Source organism: Embiotoca jacksoni, unplaced genomic scaffold, assembly GCF_022577435.1.
Source record: "Embiotoca jacksoni isolate LCO1_2020_lvr unplaced genomic scaffold, fEmbJac1.0.p SCAF_15, whole genome shotgun sequence".
Taxonomy (NCBI): Eukaryota; Metazoa; Chordata; class Actinopteri; family Embiotocidae; genus Embiotoca; species Embiotoca jacksoni.
The window spans coordinates 11,051,311-11,065,369 of NW_027185285.1; the positions used below are offsets into that span (position 1 = coordinate 11,051,311).

General features: G+C 39.5%; 1 protein-coding gene across 4 annotated transcripts in view; it reads left to right on the forward strand.

Annotated features, from left to right (window-relative positions):
* The first annotated feature begins 509 nt into the window (after positions 1–509).
* LOC138198242 (interferon-induced very large GTPase 1-like) overlaps positions 510–14,059 on the forward strand; it is a 39,968-nt gene continuing 26,418 nt past the window's right edge. The window contains exons 1-6 of one of the 4 annotated variants that reach the window (XM_069149549.1): positions 510–584; positions 1,175–1,216; positions 2,283–2,374; positions 2,508–3,083; positions 3,900–3,959; positions 6,008–11,606. In XM_069149549.1, the coding sequence (XP_069005650.1) occupies positions 2,293–2,374; positions 2,508–3,083; positions 3,900–3,959; positions 6,008–10,806 (5,517 nt within the window). In that variant the 5' untranslated portion in view covers positions 510–584; positions 1,175–1,216; positions 2,283–2,292 and the 3' untranslated portion in view covers positions 10,807–11,606. Of the gene's footprint in view, positions 585–1,174; positions 1,217–1,678; positions 2,375–2,507; positions 3,084–3,899; positions 3,960–6,007; positions 11,607–14,059 lie in introns of those variants that run through there. The other 3 variants (XM_069149547.1, XM_069149550.1, XM_069149548.1) reach the window with 3 other exon arrangements.

The following is a 14,059-nucleotide window of genomic DNA, read 5'->3' on the forward strand; positions in this document are numbered from 1 at the left end:
GGTTATTAGCAGCACAGTTCAGTGAAAAGGCTCCATAAAAGGAAAGAGGAACTAAATCTCAGGTTTTTGGTTTTACTTTAAAACATTCATCAGGACCAGTTGAAATTGAAACTAAAACCTTGAAACCATATCAATCCCTCTTCCTTTTTTGGACTAACACGAGTTAAATATGAATGGTTTCCTGGTAGATATTTGGAAGGTATTTGTAATCAAACTCTCCGCAGCTGCTGCATCGCAGACTGGTCAGGGCTTACAGTGGTATGTGCTTGTTTGGATGTTTTCAATAGGCCTATTCTCTGTTTTCTTGTAAATCACGAGGCCTCCGGGAAACAGAGTTCTCAAAGTTTCACTTTCAGTTTTAACATCACTGATTTATAAGTAATGTGCAGGCAGAGTTTTGCAGCTGCTTATACCTATCACATGACATCAGATCTGTTAAAGGCATATAGGAGGGGTTTGTGAAGTACAGTTAGTTATCTAACGGTCTCTGCTCTCTATATATATCGGAGGCGGACTGGGGGGATTTGTGATACTGCAGCCACATTTGCAAAAACAGGCAGAGCTGAAGAAATACGCATCAAATGGTAAGTTTATATAATAATTTTGTTGTGTTTTCGCTTACAGACTTAAATCTGCTAAATCTGTTCATGTACAGTATCTGAAAGTGTCCTCTTTTATTTTTTACCAACCTCATTTTCCTACTTTGATATTTCCTCTAAGTCTTGGCTGCTTTGACTTCTTTGGAGGATGTTCTTTTAGTGCACGCACACACATTTACTTTGTTCTGCCTATTTAATGATCCATTTATTTTAGTTTCGTGTGACTTGTGGTGAACAGGAAAAACACGTCATGCAGGGACACTCCCCTTCTCTTAGAAAATGATGATTTAACAGCAAGACTCTAAGAAGTACAACTTTTGCTTGAGCTCTGGTTGTCTAAATGGGGTGTGTCAATGCAAGTAAACAGAAAACTTTCCTTGACCTTTTCTGCCAAATGCTCTTAAATACACTGCACATGTTTCATATGGACTTTGTCACATTGTCCTGTTGCGTCTCCTCACGTGGAATAGACAGAAAAAAAAAGAGGAAAAGTCAACAACTTTTCAGATTATGTTTGCAACATTTCACCACTATCAATAAAATCGTAACCTTCGTGTTTTCTTTGCGGACAATAGAGAGCTGCATTCGTCTGGGTCAAATTAGCTCTCAAACTAAAGGTGCGTAGTCCTATAATGAAAAATGTATCCAATTTTTTTTTTTTTCAAACCTCTTCATCCAACTTGATTCCAACTTATTGACACTGGTTTTACACATTTTTTTTTAAATTATTATTTATGGTCAATAAATCTCATTTTAATTAAATTTGTACTCATTTTTGAGGAAACAAAAAGTGAAAATTGGTAATTATTTTTATTTAATTAATTTCTTAATGGATTATCACAGACTGGTGTCTGTCATATTTTAGTCCGAATTTGTTTTTTAAACCATTTCATATTTTCCGATGCCAGCAAATAGTCACACCTGTTGTCCTCCTGTTGTCAAAACTGACCCGGTCTGTTTTTTAGTGCATTAGTGCATAATGGAAAATTTATCACACATTTTTGTGTCAGACCTCGTCAGCCAACTTCATTCCAACTCACTGACACTGGTTTTACACTTTCTATTTTAAATTATTCCTCATTAGACCTCCTTTCTTCTAAAATTATAATGTATTTTTGAGTAAAAAAGAAGCCAAAATTGTGTATTATTTTTAGGATAAATGAGATCAAAGGAAATTTCTTGATGGAACATCACTGTCTGGTACCTGCCATAGTTTTGTAAAAAAAAAATGTTTTGAAACCAATTCAAATTTATGAATCTGAAACGGTCTGGTTTGATATTTTATTTTACATAATATATAAATTATCGGCCAATTCTGTGGCACATTTTGTTAGACAACATCATTCCAACTCAACACAACTAATTTTCACACACCTCGTGTGCGAGTGTGTGTATGTGCATATGTGTGTGTGTGTGTGGGAAAGGAAAAGCAAAGACTAGTTAGGACAGCTGCACACATGTGGAGCTTTGAACGTGTGTGTGTGTGTGTGTGTGTGTGTGTGTGTGTGTGTGTGTGTGTGTGTGTGTGTGTGTGTGTGTGTGTGTGTGAAATCAAAACATTTTATGTGTTAGATATACTTTTTGTTATTTTATCAAATAATTTGAATGGTGATGTGAATTTGCAGTTTTGAAATATTGTTTCATTTTTGTGAATTACTTTGTTTTATGACTGCAAACATGAAGAGCCGATAAGATGGAGTGTGATCCAGTAGAAGACCCCCATGAACCTCAACACTCAGTCACCAAGTCAGCTTCAGCTGCTAGCAATAACACAGGTAATATTTTAATTAAGAACACTAACATGGATTTTATGGATTATATTTCATTTGTTCATTTCTGCAATCTCTGCACCACTTTAACATTGACATTTTAATGTTTAATCTACTGATGTTGTTTTGTTTGTTTCAGTGATCCCTGAGCTCACGCTTTTGTTAACTGGTGACAGAAATTCCATAGAGATCGGAACAAAAAACATCTTACTTGACCATGACGAGCAAAGAAATGTGGAACAATTTTCAGCCAAACTGTATGATTTGTGTGGTCGGCACATCTCTGTCATTAACATGCTTGGTCATCCAAACATTGACAGAGTCCCATTAAATCAGGGAATTCATGCCTTTCTCTTACTGGTACCATATGGACGGCACAACAGTCATTACAAATCAAGAGTGCAGTTGTTAGAAAAAACTTTTGGGAGAGGATTTCTCTCTTATGTAATGACAGTTGTAACTCATGAGTCAAATGAAAAATGTGAAGGTGCCCTGGCAGACCTGAAAGCTAATAGCAGTTTTGCTGAAAAAAGATACCACACATGTACAAGAACTATGACGGATGAAAAAGAGATCGTATCTTTGTTGGAAAAAATTGACGTCATGGTCTCTGAAAACGATCACCAGAGCTACAGTAGACTGATGTGTGTTCAAAATAAAGATCAGAAAGAACACCTGGACCACAACTCCTACAAAGAAGAAAGAGTTGGGACAGGTGAGATTATAATTTTGTAACTTTTATTTCTAATACATCGAAGCTTTGATGCATTAGAAATGAGGTTATTTCAACCCTTAACCTTTGGGTTTTCCAAACACAAATCGTTGGAGCTAAATTCCTGGCAAAACTTAACAGACAAAACATATTCAAAAAAAATTCCCTTACGATTCACTAACAAACACAATATAGTTAAAACACGTTAAACAAACTAATGCTTTTATTGATAATACAAAAAGTATGAATCAAACAAATACACATCATATTCTAATAGACCGTACTTAAGAAAGAAATGTACCATGTCTTATATGTATAAAAAAACAAAAACATCTCATGACTTCTGGCACAATTTTACTTTCATCATTGTATTGAGTATCTTCTCACAAATGTTTTGAGTAATTTGCCCTCTACAACAGCAGGCGGCGCTGTGACTCAATTTAATGTACTTCTGCCCAGACCCGTGTAAATACATCTCAAATAGTATTTTTCTTTTTGGCTTACATTGACAAATGACCTATTTTTTTTTTTATTTCATTAGGACTTGATAAAACCACTAACCACAGATGAACATGAAGCCCAATGATGAAAAAAAACCCTATTAATCAGTTAAATACCTTAATTGTTACATACCTCCTGTGGTTCAGCAAACAAAAAGACTAAGATCTTTCAAATTCGTTCATTCTGGCCTGAAAGGGGTGATATTATGTCTTTGCAAGAAATAAATTTAAGAAAGAAAAGTTAGATATTAATTTTATTTATTGAATATATTGCAAGATTCTCAGTCAATTTACTGTTATTTTTAAAAAAAACCTGCAGAAGAAGAAATGGAGATTTCAACTGAAGTCACGTCTGGACCATCTGAGACCAAGAGCAAAGGTAAGATTTTAATTAAGAATTTGATTGTGCAGCAACACATAACCCAATTATTTTGACCATTTTCTACATTGTTTAACGACTGAAGTGATGAAATAACACGTGTGGAATAACAGTGAAAGTAAAAAATATGTTTTAAATTTGATATTCTTCAGTATAGTAGCCCGATTTTGCTTTGATAACAGCTTCACACACTCTTCATTCTTTGGACGAGCTAAATAAGTTCATCACCTGGAGCTTTTCCAACAGTCTTGAAGGAGGTCCCACATGTGCTGAGAGACACCCATGTCTATTCTCATGGGAAACCCCAACCTTGTCCTATGTGAAAACCATCGGATTACACATGAAACCAATGGGATTATATGTGAAAATTGATGTGGAACCAATGTGTTTGTCATTGGAGCACCGAATGGTGTGAAAGCTCCATTGTAATGTAAGGAATTATTATTATTCTGCGTTATTATTATTATTCTACATAAACAACTGCTCTACAAAACTCATGAAAGTGAGTGGGCGTGGCCAAATGGCTCGCTAGCGCCCCCTAAACTGATGCACCGGCGGCTACATTTACCTACATGCATGAAAGTCGGTGGACGTATGTATCACACCTAGATGTACAAAAATGTTCCGTTGCACCAGGAAGTCCGCCAGTTTTAACTTAGTTAGGTTAGGTTAGGTTAGGTTAGGTAGTTACTTTATTAATCCCCGAGGGGAAATTTTTTTCGCTACAGCAGCATACAGAAGCAATAAGATAATAATAGAATAATAGAAAAGCAATAAAATAGCAGTAAATAGCAGTAAAAAATATAAAATATAAATTATAAAATGCACAGTATATACAGTACAGTATATATATCTCTATATATTATATACAAACAACCAAGAAAAACAGACAACAGTGTTATTGTTGTGTGATGGATTTTGCCAGAGGTGACTTATTGTAAAGTCTTATTGCGGTCGGCAGGAATGATCTCCTGTATCTGTCCTTGTGACAGCGGAGCTGGAGGAGTCTTTTGGAGAAAGTGCTCCTCTGTCCCTGCAGCAGGTGGTGGAGAGGGTGGTCAGGATTATCCAATATGGATAATAGTTTGTTCAGCGTTCTCCTCTCCACCACCTTTTCCAGGCTGTCCAGTTTGTAGCCGATGATGGAGCCGGCTTTCTGAACCAGTTTGTTAAGTCTGTTGGTGTCACCAGCTCCAATGCTGCTCCCCCAGCAGACCACAGCGATAGTTGCCATTTGTGGCGATTTGTGCATGTTGTATTTTGTACTTTACTAAACTCCACGGCTGCGTCCACCCCCGACCCGCTGGCTCCCCAACATTTAGCATACGAGGGTTCACATATCATTGCTTGTTGCTCATGTTATTGTACTTGTTGAGAACGTGTTTGTGAAAAGTTGCAATATTTGTGACACATTACATGTGATGATATGTTTTCCACATGGTACCACATATAACAACGTGTGGAAAAATCTTCCCACATAGTTTCCCCATGTTATCATATTTTGCTACATAACATGTCATACATGTGATCACGTGTCTCATGTGGAAAACATGGCTCATGTGATTTTGTTTATGGGTTAGTTGAGCAGTTCTTGCCATAATATGAATATGGATTAGTACAGTAGTTGAGCAGGTCTATTTTGCTGTTTACAAACTTTTGCATTCAGTAAAAAGACAAAATATTTCACCAGTAAACTTTTGAAAAGGTTCAGCTGTTAACTGAAAACTTCCAGGTGACAAACTCATGCAGCTTGTCGAGACACTTCCATTAGTAGTGTAAAGCTGTCAGCAAGATAAACAGTCGTCTAAATTGTGAAACAAATTTTGGTTTGTTTCCACAATTTCAATCATTACTCAGTTTCATACGTGTTATTTTATAGTTGGATGTCTTCATTATTGTTCTAAGTTGATGAAAGCGGTAAAAAAAAAAAAAATCAAAACCCCTTAATTGAACATGTGCCTCCAAATGTTTGACTGAAACTGTATATTTTACCCCTACAGTAATGGTCTGTCCCTCTGGTAATCTGGTATATCATTGCTGTTCTGCAGGTACCGTCGATGTGGAGAAAGAAATTGAAACACTGCTCAGCAGACTTCACCTTCAAGACAAACTTCAACAGAAGCTGTCACCAGCTGACTTTCTTAAAATAGGTCCACCTGTAAAACCGAGCAATGACACGTGTGAGAAAGAACTAGCCTATACTTTTCTTCAGACGTTATTGGCGTTAGACTACAGAGCTAGACATATCCTTGTAAAACAGGAGAGTCCTGAGGTCAGCCATTCACAGTCTGCTCCGGTGTCTGACAGCACTGACACAGATGATAATGACTTAGATGAATTTTTTAACACAGATGAAGACTCTGATCAATCAAAACAGACCCATGTGCATCCAATGGATGTTCAAATGGCAGTATTTCACTGCTCAGACAGCTTTCTCAAGCAGGACATGGTTAAAAAGTTGTCACAGTGTCAGTACGCCTTACCTTTGCTCGTTCCTGACCCAGTCACAATGGATATTGAGTGTCCTCTTTGGACATTGAGACAAATAATAAAAACGTGGAAGGTAACTGAAATCAATGATAAAGACACCATCACCATGAAGAGTATGCCAATCTGCAAAGCTGAAACACCCATGGTGTCATTTTTCCGCCTGGGTTCACTGTCTCAGTCTAAATCTCATCTCATGAACTCTTTGATCAATGACACTCACAGTACCTTCTTCCACAGAAACTGTAAAGGTAGCACCAAATCTCGCCATTTGATGGATGGTGTCGCAGAGATTGCCTGGTACTTTCCTGCTGGAAACCCCAATGACTCCTTCACTGACTGCATTGCCTTCTGTAATCTTCACGGTGATGCTCTAATGACTGAAAAACAGCATGAAATACTGATCGATAAATCTTCAGTCAATGTTGTTTTTGTGCCAACTACACAGAAAAGCACTGCAGTCCTCTCAGCCCTTCTCAAGTCTCCAAAGCCTCTTATTATTCTCGTTGCTGATAAGGATTGTGGTGGAGTTGAGAAGAAACCAGGGAAATACATTGTGGGTCTAAAAGAAAGAAGCCAGTCAGATGTTGCTGAAGAACTGAAAATGACTATTAAAAAGACTTTGTCTGGACCACACACGTCGTTCCAGCTTGAATCTATGTCCAAGGTCTCTGGAGTCAGAGTGGATGAAGATGACCCAGTCTGCCAAAAGGGGAAATCTGCAGCAATGAAAATATTGAATTTGCTTCAGGGGATGGACATCTCAAAGATCAAAGAAAAGTTTCTCCCTTGTCAAGGCAATTTGTGGCATGAGTGGTGCAGAATAAAGAAAGAACTGTATCACCTCCAAGGAAACATTGAGAAGGAGAAAAGTCAGAAGGAACAGGCACTGACACAAATACGACAAGAACAATGCTCTGTTTCCCACACCAACCTGATGAAGTCATTCACTGAAAGCCTCTTGTCTCTGCCATCAACACACAAAGAGTACTTCCTGAAATGGATGCAGATCTTAATAGATGCCCTCTCCACAGATGATCTCGCTTCAATTCTACAAAGATATGATGAAAAGTGGTCTGAAGTCTTGGCTCTGAAGAGGAAGCATGACAAATCTCCTCTGTTAGACAGGAAACAAAATGAGCTTGAACAAATATCAAAAGAACTACAGTCAGCAACGTTTGGCTTGGAGCACATCTTTAGAGAAATGGGACAAATCTATGAAGCCCATAAATCTCAAAAGAAACAAACACACAACAGGCAGACCGACTGGTCAAAATACCCTGAGCTGGCTGCAGATCTGATGATATCAGGACACCCGATGGAGCTGATGGATGGTGATGCAGGTTACGTGCCTTTAACTTGGATCTCTAGTGTTCTGGAGGAGGTCATCAGGAAACTTGGCGACCAGACAGTTTTTGTGTTGTCAGTTTTGGGCGTACAAAGCAGTGGAAAGTCAACAATGCTGAATGCCATGTTTGGGTTGCAGTTTGCAGTGAGTGCTGGCAGGTACACCAAGGGTGCCTTTATGCAGCTGATCAAGGTGTCAGAGGAAATCAGGAACGACTTGAAGTTTGACTATTTCCTAGTGGTGGACACTGAACGACTGCGAGCTCTTGAGTTGGCCGGTAACACCACCACTCACCACGATAATGAACTGGCAACATTTGTTGTTGGCCTGGGAAACATAACACTGATCAACATCTTTGGTGAGAATCCAGCTGAGATGCAAGATGTCCTGCAGATTGTTGTTCAGGCTTTCATGAGGATGAAGAAAGTTAAACTTTCTCCGAGTTGTGTGTTTGTTCACCAGAATGTTTCAGATATTGGAGCTGCAGAGAAAAACATGGATGGAAAGAGACGCCTGCAAGAAAAACTAGATGACATGGCTCAACTAGCTGCCAAAGAGGAGGACTGTGATGTCAAGTGCTTCAGTGACGTCATTGCATTTGATGTGCAAAAAGATGTGAAATACTTTGCCCAGCTTTGGGAGGGAAGTCCACCGATGGCTCCTCCAAATCCACGCTACAGTGAGAATGTCCAAGAACTGAAGCACATCATCCTCTCCAAGGCTTCACAGTCATCCGGGATCACACTCTCATATTTGAAAAGAAAAATTCAGGACCTGTGGAACGCCCTGATGAACGAACAATTCGTTTTCAGCTTCAAAAACACACTAGAAATTGCAGTGTACAGAAAACTTGAGGTCCAGTATGCGACCTGGACCTGGACCCTGAGGAGCAACATGCTGACCATTGAGAACCAGCTTCATACCAGAATAGAAAATGGAAAACTGGACGTGGTTGAGAACAGTTATCTCTTTACAGAAATGAGCAAAACATTTGAAAAAATCAAAGAGGAGATGAATCTCTACTTTGAGGATAAGAGAGACAAAGACATGCTGGTTCAATGGAGAGGCCGATTTGAACAGAAAATTAAAGAGTTTCATGAGGAACAGGTGGAAGGAGTGAAAAAAACACTGGATGAAGTTGTCCAGCAGAAGAAAGCTCGTAAAAAGCTAGATGACAAGAAGACAGAGTTTGAGAACAAGCTGCTGCAGAAGAGCAAAGAGCTCGCTCATAGCTTAAAAGACAAAGCAAAAGAGGAGGAACTTAAAAGTCAGTTCAACACTGTTTGGGGGGAGTTGGTCAGTGAATTATCTGCAGGTATAAAACCCATTGAGGACATCACCCTGGAGGAAGATCAGATAAGTGTCCTTAATTTGCTTGGTTTTGAGTGGGGTCTTATAAAGGAATGCAAAGACAGCAACAGATACCAAGTCTTGTCAAAACTGGGGCACTACTCTGATTATGTGAACCAAAAGACACAGCGAGATCTCTCTGAGGAGAGTCATGAGAGTAAAAAGGAAAACAAGGACACTGGCAAACAAGGAACAGATGTATTAAAAAGTGCATTCAATTATTTTAAACAAGTGACTGGAATTGTCCCAACAACCCAACAGAAAGGGAACAGTGACTTATCACATGAACAGATCCGATCTTTCATCAGTCAAGTTGAACAACAATCCCTCAAAAAAATTCAGACCAAACCTGTAGCAACAAGAGGCTACAGATCAACTTACTTGCAAGAAATGGCCCAAAATGTTCAAACGAAGGTGACAGAGTTTGAATCACAAAAGCCATACGCACTGAGGAAGGAGTTTACAGTTGATCTCTCGCTGTATGTTTTTGACAGGGCAGGAAGATGGCTTTCCCAGTCTCACGAGACATACAGAAAGAACAACAATGCACATACTTATTCAGAAAGCAAGAAAGATCAGTATTACAGCATTTTTAGAAGCTTCTGGAAAGGAAACTCATCTGCTGCCGTTTTTGGAGAAATGATCTGCGAAAATCTGAAGGTGTCCGCTGTGCAGGCTGTCTGTAACAAGACTGCTATTGATCTCGCTGGAGAGATGAGGTGTAGTTTCCCAGCATTCAGTGGGAACAGGTTGAACTTGGAGAAACATGTGTTGAAGTCACTTGCAGAGAAAGAGGACTTCAAGAGTTTCATCACCTACATCCGAGATCCAAGAAGTCAAGCAGAGAATTTTATAAAAGATGAAGTGCACAAGTACATGTTCAGAGAACAGAGTCATAAAGCACAGAACATACTCAAGAACAATGTGGACGACATCAGTGAGTTTGTCAGCAAAGCTTTATTTACTGCAACACAGGAAGTCAAAACCCAAAAAGGAGGCACAGACATGTGGATGGAACAATTTTCTAGTTTGCTAAAAGACAAACTGACACTTGACACCATTTCTTGTCAAAATTTCCGTGACATAAACAATTTTGACTTTCTTAAAGAAGAGATAGAGAAAGGCCTTGTACCCATCAAAACAGAGATGAGCCGCCTCTCCCTGGATAAGATGAAGGACTTTAGGCTGCAACCTGATCAGATCCTCATCGATCAGCTGTGTAGATGCTGCTGGGTAACGTGTCCATTCTGTGCAGCTGTGTGCACAAACACCCTGGAAGATCACAGCCCTGATGACCACAACGTCCCCTTCCATCGATCAGGCTCAGTCAACGGTGGGGGTTTCAAAAACACAGTGGAAATGTCCGTTGACTTCTGCACAACAGACGTTGCAAGCGATAACAGTTTTTACCCTGATGGAGTGTCAGAAGTCTCCGTTCCTTACAAGCAGTACCGTACTGCTGGACCAAGGTTTGCTAACTGGAGAATTACCCCTGATGAGTCCGTGCTGACATATTGGACATGGTTTGTGTGTCGATTTCAACAAGAACTGGAAAATTACTATGGTCGGAAATTCGAGGGCAGAGGAGAAATTCCCAGTCAGTGGAGAACACACACTAAACAACAAGCGATTGAAAGTCTGGATGAAACGTACTCAGCGTAGACTGTTACTGTAGTGAGTCGACACCGGAACAACTGCTGAAAATCACAATTTCTTTTTACGTGATTATTCAGAAATTAAAATCCTATAAACAGCACTCATATACTTTTACTGATTTTATCATCAAATGTAGACAGTCAGTAAATCATTACAAAATACAGGGTTGACTGATGTACAGAATCATCTTTGCATTATTCAAATGAACGACAGAGAAACAGGAGCACACTGGAACAATGGTCATATAGAGAATGAAGGGAGTCATCAAATTGTAAAGATAATATGTGTCATTGACAAAGTACTTCACTAAGGTTTTCATGAAGGAGGAGCAATCTTTTGTTTGTTGTTTATTTTTAAGGATGAAGAAGGTGGATTTGTGAAGTTTTTGCATGTGAGGATGGATGTTAAATTTAATTTAATCAAAATATGTACAATTTAAAGCTACACGAGTATAAAAACGTTTATATTGTGTGTTCAAGAGACATGTGATTACAAATTACCAATTTTTTTTTAGTACGGTGTGAGACAATTCTTAAAGTTAAAGTATCTTCATTTAAAGTTGAAATGACAAAGAAAGTAGCAGACATACTGTAACAAGCTTATTTTATGTTACTGAAGTATTTCAACTGTAATCTGTTAATCTCATTTTAATCAGCCTGTAATTATATTATATTCTCACCAGCTGAAGTTGAGTTTTAATGCACACAAAGACAGTTGTATGACTACAGCGTGTTCTCGTCACGATGTTGACCTCTCGTGTTATTCACAGCAATAATGATTCAATAAAAATCACGACTTCATATCCACCGAGGGACCAGGTTTCTTTGCATTTCTGAAAATGTATTAGTTTACACAACAAAACATTTATGCCTTCCTCAGTTTTTTTTCAACATGTGGGGCTTTTCACAATATCAATAAAAAACAGAAGAAAACACTTATATGCGATATCACATCTGACTGTACAAATATCATACATATCATTGAATGACCACTGGCATATTGTAAAATCTGGTAAAGCTGCAAACCCATTCTTCAAACCTTTAAAACAACAAGAGCTTCATGTGAGCAAGTCAGCTGAAGACTTCTTCTTCTTCCAGTTGACCCATCAGACTAATCAGTGTTAAAATTCAATAGATACTAGACAATGATCATAATAGAAACCATTATTATATAGATAACTGCTTTGGTCAAACCGCTTTTATTTAGCGAAAACACAAACACACTCTTTCCTCACATTCCTAGAATTGATGGTGGATAGTAAGGCCGCCATTTTGGTACACGGTTTATCCAGGAGCTAGCAGGACTCCATTATGGACAGATACGTTTCTAACACGACCAAACCACTATTATCGAAAGCAAACTTTGTCAAAACAACATAGAGACAACTTTAATTACAACTGCAAGCAGTGATGTACAGGCCCTCGCACTCCGGCGCGCCGCCTACCCGAAGCCGTCTCCCCAACGTGCAGCGTGCGAGGGACCGCGCATACTCGCTTAAAGTTGCTATTTTTGTCTTGTTTCCTGTCTCCAGCAGGGGGCGCTGGCGAGCCGTTTGGCCACGCCGACTTGCAAAACACATCACATGTATTGTCTCACCACGCCGGATGTATGTCACACGTTTCGTGAGGTTTCAAGCATCCTTTGACCTTAAACATCAACTTCCTGCGTCACGGCGAGACATCAAACTTTGCCGCATCATCACGGCGACGCCCATTGACAAAGTCGAACGAATGTCTCAATATATCATCAACTACATGTTTAGGTTATTGTGACCCGACTTTACGTTCATGTGATCAACCAGCTCGATGTAGAACGTGAAAGTATGAAAAGTGTCATTTCCAGTGGCCAACAGGGGGCGCTGTCACTATGAGCAAATATTACCCCACAGGGGTCTTCAGGGCGGGGCTGTTATCATACCTGTGATGTTTGGAGAAGGTCGGTTCATGTACATAAGATTTAAAACAACTCGTAGTTTCATGGCGAGACCTCAAAATGGCCACCACGCTATGGGCACACACATCGATGAAAACGAATTATTTTAAGAAGATTTAATCCCAAACGTGTTTTCTATCCATAGAACCTAAATTCAAGTCGGTACGACGAAATCCCTCAGAGGAGTTCAACAAAGTCCAACGTGTCAGAATTGCCCAAAATGGCGACTAAATTCAAAATGGTGGGCTTCCTGTTAAGTTGACGTAATGGTGCAATGTAACTTTTTTGTGCGTCTAGGTGTGATACGCGTTGTGCTATTATATGCTAGTCTTTGCTTACAATAATACAATATATGTTAATATAATTTTGTGCCATATTATATTTCTTATATGCAATCTCATATTAATCAATTATTACTCCTCAGGCGTATGCAACAGGCTGTGCCTATATAGGTCAGCGATACTAATGTGGTCAGCATACTGCTGTGCAAAACAACAAGGTCACCGGGTATGGTATGGAAAGGTTGATTTACAACCGTTAGTTTCACCTCCTATTTTTCTTATCTCTTCTGAGTCATAAAACAGGAACAAGCTGCTAAAGACACCTCGATCAATCAACAGAGGACAGCTCAACTGCACACGGCACTGTGTTTTTTATTACAAAAAGACTGGGTCAGGGAGAGACAGTCAGTCAGACTTCGTTTTTGGGCAGAGTAGTGTCACAAAGGAGGACAGGAGTATCAGGGTCACTTAAAGACACTGTCCTACATCATCCCAAACCCGTCACAGTAAAGGACATGTTATCATTTTTGGGGCTGACAGGATTCAGCAGAAATTTTATACCGGCATATGATGATTTGACTGCCCCTTTGAGGGCCATGGTAAACGAACAGGGCATGAGGAACCTTGCTGGCTTTAGTCTGGACCACACAGGTTGAAATGGCGTTTATATCACTCAAAAAATGCCCTGAGCAATGCCACTGACCTGTCGGTACCAGATTACACGGCTCCATTTTATCTGGATGTTTCTGAAACAGCCCAGACAGCAAATGGTGTGCTGTTTCAGAAAAAGGGTGGTGACAGGGAGGTGTTGATGTATGTAAGTGTGACACTAGATGCAACAGAGAACAGGCACCCACCATGCACAAGACATGCAGCAGGAGTGGCAAAGATTTTGCAGAAAACGGCACACATGGTCATGCAACATCAAATGATAGTACTCACCACACACACAGTCGTGGCATATGTGAATTCTACAGCGTTCACCATGTCATCACTAAGACAGACCAGGCTGGACAAAACACTGACATCGCCACACATCACATACA